Source organism: Panulirus ornatus, chromosome 34 (genome assembly GCF_036320965.1).
Source record: "Panulirus ornatus isolate Po-2019 chromosome 34, ASM3632096v1, whole genome shotgun sequence".
Taxonomy (NCBI): Eukaryota; Metazoa; Arthropoda; class Malacostraca; order Decapoda; family Palinuridae; genus Panulirus; species Panulirus ornatus.
The window spans coordinates 9,630,162-9,642,308 of NC_092257.1; the positions used below are offsets into that span (position 1 = coordinate 9,630,162).

The window sequence follows — 12,147 nt, forward strand, 5'->3', positions numbered from 1 at the left end:
GTGAAAGGTGTGCCTGGAATAAATTGAATTGTAACAATATGTATACTAGGGTCGACGTGCTGTCGATATGAAGCATCTGGGGTAAACCATGGAAAGTTTTGTGGGGTTTGCATGTGGAATAGGAGCTGTGGTTTCAGTGCGTTACACATGACAGCTAGAGACTGAGAGTGAACGAATGTGAAATTTCATGTGTGGCAGGGTGGTGACGGGAATGGATGAGGGCAGCAAGTATGAATATGTACATTGTGTATATATATATCTGTGTATGTATATGTATGTATACGTTGAAATGTACAGGTATGTATATGTGCGTGTGTGGGCGTTTATGTATACACATGTGTACGTGTATGGGTTGGGCCATTCTTTTGTCTGTTTCCTTGTGCTACCTCGCTAATGCGGGAGGCAGCGACATAGTATAGTAGAACAATAAATAGAATTAGGAAGCTGCAGCATTTCCTGCCTCCCTGGCAGATAACTCCCTTTGACGTCTTTATATCCACTTATCCTCCAAAGACACTAATTACTTATAATCTTCACCTTCAACACCTAGCTAAGACCAGTGCTCTTGAACATATACATAAACTCCAGACTGACAATAATGTGGCCCAGTGCATTTATTCTGACACTTCTTGTGACTCTACCACTGGGAGGGTAGGCAGTGCTGCCATTGTGATCAAGCCCAGTGGTAATAGATTAGAGGAAAATGTTAGAATAAATAACTGGGCATCTACTCTGCAGACTGAACTGTTCGCCATACTTGTATCTCTTGAGGAGGTAGAAATCACTGCCACAGACAGTTTATTATCACTGGTTCTTTATGTTCACTTCTTGCACTTCACACTCTGAGATCAGAATGTAACGTGCTGGTCTCTGAAGCCAGATAAAATACTCAGACATTATTGCGTAAGGGATTAATATCAAATTGTAATGGATTTCTTCTCATATAGGTCTCTGTAAGCCTAACAAAGCTGATACTTTAGCCAAACTTGCACTTAGTAAAGATGATGTTGAAAACAATGTTGGGTTGTCAGTTAGAAGCCTCAAAACTGCAATTAGAAAGGAACTAATTGACCTCTTTGAAGCATGAAGACTAGTTCAGATAAGCATTAGTAGAAAGTTTCCCATTGCAGTGAAATGTGTAAAGTAAAACATGTTTATGGAGAAAGTAATAAGATCAGCAGATTACTTGATGTAGTTTTTCGGCCAAGGCTAGGCTATAGGGACTTTTGGAGCTTTATCCTAACTGGAGATGTTATCCTTGTGAATTGTAAAGTTTGTGGTCGAAGATTTGGACACAAACTAGAACACCATGTCTTAGAATGTGAAAAAATAAAGCCTTTTAGGGATAGATCTAAACTAACCCTGCAAGAAATGTCATAACACCTTATTGTTGATAACAAGATACTTGAAATTTTAAGTTTTATCCACTTTTTGCATCTAGTTGGTAAAACTTACCAAATGAAACTATATAATGTATGTACTGAAATACGAATTGTAACATCATATGTAATATCAACTCACTTGGGTCTGCCTAAAACCTTTTGTGACCCATGTACTCCTTTTGTGCTTCCACTCACAAGATGAACATGGGGTGCACGATAGATTTGCTGGGACACCGGCAGAAATCTAATCTATCTGCAACAACTTCAAATTCTCCCAGTATTGCAATGAAGCTGCTAAGAAAGCAATTTAGATATTAGGCATTATTAATATAAACTTTACATACAAAAACAAGGATGTGATATTGCCGCTATTGCTAAGTCTATTTAGGCCACACCTCATATATGCAGTGCTATTTTGGGCTCCCCACTTAAGCAAGGATATTCTTAAATTGGAAGCACTGCATTGAAGAGCAGCTGAATTGATTCCTTCCTTGTGTTAAAAACCACATGAGGAGAGATTGTGAGAATTAAACTTGTTCTATCTAAGCAAGGAGTGTGTCTAAGGCAAATTAATTGAATGTTTTGAAATACTTAAAAGATTCAACAGCGATAGAAAATTCTTTACAATAGCTCCAGTATTACCAACGAGAGGAAATGGACTAAAACTTAGAAGTCACCGAGTTAATCTGGACATTACGAAATTTTTCTTTACTAGTGACGTTATTGATGCATAGAATAAGTTCACAGAAAATGTTGTTCTGAGCAACAGCCTTCATGTCTTCAAAATTGAGCTTGATTATGACTTGTCACTCTCAGGCATTGAATATTTCATTTAGTCAATCATTATGATATACTGGTATATCATGTTACCTTACTTGGACCTTGGGTCTGTGCATCTATGTGATATGTAATAACTCCCATCCTCTAAAAAGAGCTAGGACAAAAGTATTTAGGTTTAACTTTCATATGGTTGTTGTATTTAGAGCTCAGTCTACTTTTAGAATAGGTAATATTTTTCATCTTTCAACCTAGATTTTGTATCATTTTTCTTTTGCAGATTATTTAGGTCATCCAGTCTACTGCTTATTATAGGAGGAATGAAAAAGTATGTAAGTTTGATATGGTCACCATATTTGTAAATACTACATTGATGCAGTTTTCTCTACATTTAGGATTCACTCCTGATGTGAAGGTATGGGAAGTCAAGTTTGGCAAGACAGGCAACTTTGAGGGAATGAAGCGGGCGTATGACCTAACAGGGCATACAGCTGGCATTTATAGCTGTGGCATCAACTGTGATTCCACTCGCATGGTCTCTCTATCCAAAGATGGCACCTGGAAACTGTATGACACCAACAGTAAGTTATTTTGGTTTAATGTAAAGGTTGTTCTTACTTTATGTCATTGTGTTTAACAATGTTCCACTCTTTTTTGAGAAAAAGAATTACTGTATATGTAAAGAGAGAAAAATATCATTGTATTTATTGAAATTTTCCTAGGAGCAGCAGCAATAGGAAAGCTATCTGGGTTTGTTCAGGTAATTTTCTGCCCAACATGACTTTTATCTTATTCCCTGCACCAGGAGTCCTTTCTGTTTTACAAGGCTCCTGCAGCACTCAGGAAGTTGCCACGTCCATTGGTTAGGACCATAGGTCATAAAATGTAGTGATGTTGTGCGTGCATCTATGTGCAGAGAGTGTTGGGATATTGAGTTGTAAGTGCTCATTGTCTTTGTTGTAGTAGGTGCATGTTAGGCTTGAAGGGTGTTGGGATATTTTGAAATGGTTTTTGTAGAGTTGTAGGAATTGATGATGTCCAGAGCTTCGACAGTAAAGTGTGAATCTTGTTTGTCTGGAGAATGTTGCTTCTGATGCATGTATGTCTTATGGGATGCAGTTAAGGATGAGTTTGGAAGGCAGTTGTTTAGTGTTTAATGGGGTGTTTCAGTGTTTATGTGTTTTGTTGATGTTATATTTGTTGGGAGCAGAGGGATCTGTGAGTAGGGAGGCAGGGATAAGCTTTTTATTTCAACTTGGAGGGTGGTGTTTAGTTATGGAATGATTTGGATGGGAGGGATTGAGTGCTTAAGCATAGAATTCAGTGCTGAGCATGTTGAGGTGGGATTGTATTGGGAGGATCTTTGTTTCTTTCACTGTGTAAGGGTTGAGTGTTTGTGGTTGCTAGGCAGCCAGTGATTTTTCTGAGTGAACTGAATCTGTGGTTTTTGTAGATAGTTGAACAGCAGCACAACACTCGAAGACTGTCAAGGGTTAAGAAAAGACTGGAACTTTGGCAGACAACGCATGTTGAGGAAGCTCAGGTTACAGGTTCAAAGGTTGGGTGACAACTGCCCAACGCAGCCCATGCCAGCACCACCCTTCCTCCCTGGTCCCCTTAGTAGTCTGGCAGTGGCCAATCCCAAGCTAATGATTCAGTGGTGTGACTGATGACATCGGTTGCATGTAATCGTGAGCCACTAAATCACTGTCACCTGACTGTGCGTGCCCAACTAATCTTGCAGTTACAGCTATACAACACTCCTCCCTGATCTCAAAGCAGATCACTTTATTGAAAACATTCCACTGGATGGCATTCTTTTGCATTCCAGCATGGCAGTTTTCATCCTGGGCCCTCCTCATTCTCGCTCTGAGTTGTTTTTAGTGGCAGGTACATAAGTCACCAGATTGACATCTACGTCATTCCCAGCAGCCTCATTCTCAACTGACTACTCCATGTCCAATGGTTGTGACGTGGCTAGCCACAGATTGTGCATGTGGTGTGGCATGCTGGCGACCTCAGCATTCTACGCAGACAACTCTCATCACTGATACAATGGGGCTCTGAACATTGCATCATCTACTAGAATGGCAGATCCACACTCAATTGCTGACCTTGAGGCGATGCTGCACATCCTCTGACTGATCATGCTTGCTTTCACTTTCCATGCTGAGCATCCTGACCTCGTACCTGAAGATTCGATTTACAGGAGTGGAGGAAAGGTTTTCACTTCATGGCATCACAATGTAGTGATAGATGACCTCAGCAATAGAGCAGCATTTCTTCACTGTTATTGTCTTCATCAGCCAATGACCTCGCTCTGATATCCCTTTGCCAGTGGTATATAATGCCTATCCTCCAGTAGTTGGCAAACTTGTAGAATGTTGAACTGCGAAAACTGATGGCATTGTTGGTCAGTAACTGGGAGCACTATGCTCATAAAACATCAGCTCCAACTGGTCAATGACACCAGTCATGTCTTGATGTCTGAGTCTCCTCCAAATGACGTACCATAATGGGCCACAATCTATCAGTGGTGGATAGTGCTGGTCCTCAATGTGGGAAATGTCCATGCTGACTCTTCCAACGAACTGAAACTTGTGATGTCTCTCTTTCTCACCGTAATTACGGACACTGGGTCAGTAGATTGGAACACTTCGCACCCTTGCACTACATTGTGCACTTGCCATCATTTGATCGATGGGAAGAGCCTCTGACAGAAATAGTGTGCCCTTAATGGTAGGATGCTTGCTGATTTTGTGAATATTAGCAATCTCTCCCTTGGGCACAGCAGAAACAGCCCTGCAGACCGACTGGATGCCTGCAGAAGACAATCACTTGTACGTCACTTTGGTCAGTGCATCAGCCTTTGTTTTCTGCAGAAGTGATGAATTTGACTTTGAGCTGCAAGCTGTACTCACTAATAACTGTTTTTATCATCTCCAGGTGCTGGCAGATAAGTATCTCGCTAGCAGCTTTCGTTTTCAAACACAACTTCACTGACAGTACATCCATCAACCAGTAGTGCACGGTCTTTGAATCAGTTATCAACAACAGCCTTTTCATTTTCCAGGCGACAGCAAATTCTACTCCCTAAAGCACAGTTCCCATTGCAGTGAGATTAATATGCAAGCATTCATTCTGCCATAGCCAGCAAACGTCCTCAACAATGTTGCCATTCACCTCCAGCACGTCCCCTGTTGCAAGAGAACTGGTGTCCACCCATACGATGGCCTTGTCAACATCTACATTCCGACTTTGAGCTGGATCCTGACATTTCACATGCTGTAGGGTGTTGGCACGAGTGCAGATCCTGATTGGTGAGCTTGCTGTCCCAGGTGGTGATGACCATGTTGGCTCTTCTTTTCAGGTAGGAGGCCTATGCATGCAGCCAGCCACAAACAGGTAAGTGGCTCGTGAGGTACCCACACAGGAAAACAGCATGCGTCTTCTCAGCTTCTTCAGCACCTCACCAACATTGTTGTCTCGCTTCCAAAAAAGGCCATGTCGCTCCCCTCGGACTTGTATTCCCAACACTCGAGTTCCTTCGGACACTCGCTCAGCGGGCTTGCAGGCCTGGCTGTGATAACTGAGATGGTTCTCAACATCCATTGCGATTACCACCCTTTCGTCCACCAGGATATCATCCAAGTATGAAGAAGTTGCCCAATTGATCCTCTCATCCCAGCTCAATACGGTACTCAGAACCTCCTTCATACCAAGAGGGCGATGCTCAGTCCATAGCCTAACTGTTTCAGACATTACTGCCGTCCCTGGAATACCACTGTCTGATACGACCACAGCGAATGGCCCACGTGGATCTGAAGGTAGGCTTTACGCAGGTTGACAAGAGCAATCATCAGCCCACTGTGGTGTCACTCTCAAGTTTTCTCGCTGCAGACGTCTGCATCGGCTGTATGTGGACTAAGATGAAAGTTCAGCTCACAGAAGTCAAACACTGGATGCACCTTTCCTTTGCTCCCTTGAACCATGGTCATCAGCGGGAATGTCCCCTTCACTGCTCCATGATGCCTCTCATCATGTGGAACTAGCCAGCCATCCGCAATCCATTGTGACACTTCGTACTCTTGGTGAACCTCCAATCATATCCAGTACTCTGGTGTACCATCACACCACTTCCACAAAAGTGTCCACTTTCTTGTTGCCACATCATGGGTCATGGTGAAATTCTTTTCATCAGTAACAGGGCCTGTTGTCTTAGTTGCTACTGCTAAAGATGGAGACTTGTCAATACCAAACTGCATGTCGTTTGGCATGTGCACCATCTCACCAAAAAAAATGCTAATACCATTCATGCTGAGAAGGGAGATGAATATTAGTGGCCAAGTGACCACCACCAGCACCTTCAGTGGTGATTGAAATCCCGATGTCACCTGGGTGCACACCACACCAGTTCCCTCTCACAAATACTGTTCACCACCACTCATCATATAGATATCCTGCTTTGTCCAAGGGGAGCACATGGAGGCATGTGTGATGCTCCTCTTGAAGGTGATGTTCATCAGGGCGACCACAACAAAAGCAGTGTATGTTGCCACGTCCACCTTGGCGTCCATCACATTCAACTAAACAGTCATGGGTGTGGTGATTAGGATGACCACAGTTACGGCAGGTTACAACAGCTGCCTCAACTTGTTTATCAGCACATGCAAGGTGCTGCGGTCCAACTGCCGCAGCAGCTCTGCCATTCTCTTCAATGAGCATGGCATGAGAGCAGTTCAGGATCTGGCCAATGTCCATGGATTCCATGCATCAACCAGCCTGTAGGATGTGGTGGGTAGGCCAGCCACAAAAGCACAGGTCAGCCAGGTGTCAGGCGTGACCCCAAACAGTACTGCCAGACGACGCAAGTTGGCCAGGTACACACCCACTGAGATTTACCACCACCCAGCTTATAAGCGGTGATTCATTCATAAGCGTAGAACCTATTATTGTTATTATTATTTTGCTTTGTCTCTGTCTCCCGCGTTTGCGAGGTAGTGCAAGGAAACAGACGAAAGAAATGGCCCAACCCATCCCCATACACATGTATATACATACACGTCCACACACGCAAATATACATACCCATACATCCCAATATACACATATATACACACACACAGACACATACATGTATACACATGCACACAGTTCACACTGTCTGCCTTTATTCATTCCCATCGCCATCTCGCCACACATGGAATAACATCCCCCTCCCCCCTCATGTGTGCGAGGTAGCGCTAGGAAAAGACCAGAAAGGCCCCATTCGTTCACACTCAGTCTCTAGCTGTCATGCAGGAATGCCCAAAACCACAGCTCCCTTTCCACATCCAGGCCCCACAGAACTTTCCATGGTTTACCCCAGACGCTTCACATGCCCTGATTCAATCCACTGACAGCCCGTCGACCCCGGTATACCACATCGATCCAATTCACTCTATTCCTTGCCCGCCTTTCACCATCCTGCATGTTCAGGCCCCGATCACTCAAACTCTTTTTCACTCCATCTTTTCACCTCCAATTTGGTTTCCCACTTCTCCTCGTTCCCTCCACCTCCGGCACATATATCCTCTTGGCCAATCTATCCTCACTCATTCTCTCCATGTGCCCAAACCATTTCAAAACACCCTCTTCTGCTCTCTCAACCACGCTCTTTTTATTTCCACACATCTCTCTTACCCTTACATTACTTACTCGATCAAACCACCTCACACCACACATTGTCCTCAAACATCTCATTTCCAGCACATCCACCCTCCTGCGCACAACTCTATCCATAGCCCACGCCTTGCAACCATACAACATTGTTGGAACCACTATTCCTTCAAACAAAGCCATTTTTGCTTTTGGAGATAATGTTCTCGACTTCCACACATTCTTCAAGGCTCCCAGGATTTTCGCCCCCTCCCCCACCCTATGATTCACTTCCACTTCCATGATTCCATCTGCTGCCAGATCCACTCCCAGATATCTAAAGCACTTTACTTCCTCCAGTTTTTCTCCATTCAAACTTACCTCCCAAATGACTTGACCTTCAACCCTACTATACCTAATAACCTTGCTCTTATTCACATTTACTCTTTCTTCTTTCACACACTTTATTAAACTCAGTCACCAGCTTCTGCAGTTTCTCACATGAATCAGCCACCAGCGCTGTATCATCAGCGAACAACAACTGACTCACTTCCCAAGCTCTCTCATCCCCAACAGACTTCATACTTGCCCCTCTTTCCAAAATCTTGCATTCACCTCCCTAACAACCCCATCCATAAACAAATTAAACAACCATGGAGACATCACACACCCCTGCCACAAACCTACATTCACTGAGAACCAATCACTTTCCTCTCTTCCTACACGTACACATGCCTTACATCCTTGATAAAAACTTTTCACTGCTTCTAACAACTTGCCTCCCACACCATATATATTTAGTACCTTCCACAGAGCATCTCTATGAACTCTATCATATGCCTTCTCCAGATCCATAAATGCTACATACAAATCCATTTGCTTTGTTAAGTATTTCTCACATACATTCTTCAGAGCAAACACCTGATCCACACATCCTTTACCACTTCTGAAACCACACTGCTCTTCCCTGATCTGATGCTCTGTACATGCCTCCATCTTCTCAATCAATACCCTCCTATATAATTTACCAGGAATACTCAACAAACCTATACCTCTGTAATTTGAGCACTCACTCTTATCCCCTTTGTCTTTGTACAATGGCACTATGCACGCATTCCGCCAATCCTCAGGCACCTCACCATGAGTCATACATACATTAAATAACCTTACCAACCAGTCAACAGTACAGTCACCCCCTTTTTTTTTAATAAATTCTACTGCAATACCATCCAACCCTGCTGCCTTGCTGGCTTTCATCTTCCGCAAGCGTAGAACCTATCTGATGCAAATGCAGGGACGAACGTCCTTGATTCTTTCGTATACCAGCTTGTTGGCAGAATGAGGTAAGTTCATTTCTTCCTTAAGTATGCGATAGTTTCTTCAGTGGGAACTTCAGTAAATGGGGAATTCGCATCAAAACTATTGAGTTTATGATCTGGCAAATGAATGTTCCTAGACTTGTTTACAAAATCTAAGCTGTTTATAATATGTGACAGAGACTTTTTCTTGAACATGGTTGAGGTGTTTAGCTCACCATTAAAGTAATACATAATCAGAAGAATTAACAGAGGAGATAACTGGTGTGAAGGGACATCCGTCTTTGCGAGTTTTAGGGAGAACATGTATGTAGTGAGGGATTAACCGTACTTACTGACTTTAGAATGTCCTATTGCTTATTTAACAATTGGTTGAGTCTTGAATTGAAGGTCTGATTATGCTACCTATAATGTCATTGAATCTGTCTCAATTGCTGCTACTAAGAACTTTAATTTTAATGATTAGCTAAACACCTTAGCTATATTCAAGGAAAAAAATTCTCCACTGCATTTTATAAATAGCTTAGATTTTGTAAACAAGGGTAGGAACATTGATTTGCCTGAGCATAAACTCATTAGTCTTGATGTGAATCCCCAGTTCACTAAAGTCCTTATTGAAGAAACCATCACATACCTTAGGCAAAAATTACCTGATCTCAGTCTTACCTTACCCCTGCTCATAAAAATTTTCGTTGACTTAAGTTACATTAAGTTACATAGACACACAGACCACACAGACCCACTGTTTCCAAAAATGTATTCCAAGATGTTAAAGGTAATTATGTTTTTTTCAATTATCATTTTTCTCATTACTTTTGATCGCCATTTCCTAGGTAGTGTCAGGAAACAGATGAAGAAAGACTCATCCGCTCATATACTCACATATATTCATATATGCCAATACACGTACATATACATACATCTACATATACATATCAACATATACACATTTTTTTTCATACATATTCACCATTTCCCATGCCAGCAAGGTAGTGCCAAGAACAGAGGATTGAGCTTTAGAGGGAATTTCCTCACATGATCCCCTTTTCTGTTTCTTTTTTTGGAAAATTAGAAATGGGGGGGGGGAGGATTGCCAGCCCCCTGCTCCCTTCCACTTTAGTCGTCTTCTACGACACTCAGGGAATGTGTGGGAAGTTTTCTTTCTCCCCTATCCCAAGGGATAACATATTCACATATACATAAATAAACATACACGTACACAGCCATATACATATATACACGTACATATTCATACTCACTTTCCTTCGTCCATTCCCAGTACCACCCCACCTCACAGGAAACAGCATCACTATCCCCTTCATCAGTGAGGTAGTGCCAGGAAAACAGAAAAGAAAGGCCACATTCATTCACACTCAGTCTCTAGGTGTCATGTGTAATGTACCAAAACCACAGCTCCCCATCCACATCCAGCCCCCCCAGACCTTTCCATGGTTTATCCCAGATGTTTCACATGCACTGGTTCGGTCCATTGACAGTTCCATTAGTCTGGTAGGTGGATGTAGTCATACAAAATGCATCTTTATGCAGTTATAGTATACTACATGGTTGGTGAACAAGCTTACTGAAAGCTAGGAAGATATTTTATGCATCTAGTAACAAAAATGTGGAAAAGGATGATGTCCAAATGTTTGGCATTGTCCTATTCTCTTAACGTAGCTAATGTAAGACAGGTGCTATAAAACAGTGCTTTTAATGTTGCTCACCATTGCAATAACACTATCAGTAAGACCTTGATTAGAAATAAGCTAAATTATAAGAAAATTGGGTGTTTATGCCATCAAACGTAAGGAATGTAAAGACCTATAGATTGGCCAGACAAGTAAAACAGAAACTGAGAGATGCTATTGGCACAGTCATTCAGTACGCAGGGATGACCAAAGAAATTTGTGATTGCTGAACACTGGCATGAAAATATTCACCCTGTAGACCTTAACATCCCAATCACATCGTACCCCCTCATCTGATTATGCCGACTGTAACATCATTAAGTCTGTCTTAATTACCAATATGAAAAACTTTTATTTGTCCCCAGGTAAATATAAAGCACATCCTATTAATAACCAAATCATTATGAAAGAATTATCAGGAAACGACAACATAAGAAATTAGTTGAACACACATCTCATTACTCAGGTCAACCTCCCTCACGTAACCCCCTTTTAACCATAAGGCACTTCCCACTTTCCCTTTAATAGTTAGGAAAGTGTATTATCTGGCATGGAAGTAACAAGATGGAATCTGTGTGGTAGTTTTGGGATTTAAAACTTTTTGAATTGGTTGCTCCTGATGAGGCAGATTATATCCATTAAACATGTTGTGCTGGATATATAGAAAAATTACATGTTAGATATAATTATCTGAACTCCTGAATTGTGGGAACATTGGTGAAAGAGGCTAATGGGGAGGTGATAAGTAGTGGTGATATGAGAAGGAGATGGAATGAGTATTTTGAAGGTTTGCTGAATGTGTTAGATGATAGAGTGGCAGATATAGGGTGTTTTGGTCGAGATGGTGTACGAAGTGAGAGGGTTAGGGAGAGTGATTTGGTAAACAGAGAAGAGGTAATAAAAGCTTTGGAGAAGATGAAAGCTGGCAAGGCAGTGGGTTTGGATGGTATTGCAGTGGAATTTATGAAAAAAGGGGTTGAAGAAGGAGTCACATGGGGAGTGCTCATCCTCCTTGAAGGCTCAGATTGGGGTGTCTAAATGTGTGTGGATGTAACCAAGATGAGGAAAAAGAAGAGATAGGAAGTATGTTTGAGGAAAGGAACCTGGATGTTATGGCTCTGAGTGAGACAAAGCTCAAGGGTAAAGGGGAAGAGTGGTTTGGGAATGTCTTGGGAGTAAAGTCAGGGGTTGGTGAGAGGACAAGAGCAAGGGAAGGAGTAGCACAACTCCTGAAACAGGAGTGGTGGGAGTATGTGATAGAGTGTAAAAAAGTAAACTCTAGATTGATATTCGTGAAACTGAAAGTTGATGGAGAGAGATGGGTGATTATTGGTGCCTCTGCACCTGA

At 42.2% G+C, this 12,147-nt stretch overlaps 1 protein-coding gene across 1 annotated transcript in view; it reads left to right on the plus strand.

Annotated features, from left to right (window-relative positions):
* LOC139759819 (transducin beta-like protein 2) overlaps positions 1-12,147 on the plus strand; it is a 296,157-nt gene that overhangs the window by 139,463 nt on the left and 144,547 nt on the right. The window contains exon 5 of the mRNA XM_071682309.1: positions 2,555-2,740. Coding sequence (XP_071538410.1) covers positions 2,555-2,740 — 186 coding nt within the window. The remainder of the gene's footprint in view (positions 1-2,554; positions 2,741-12,147) is intronic.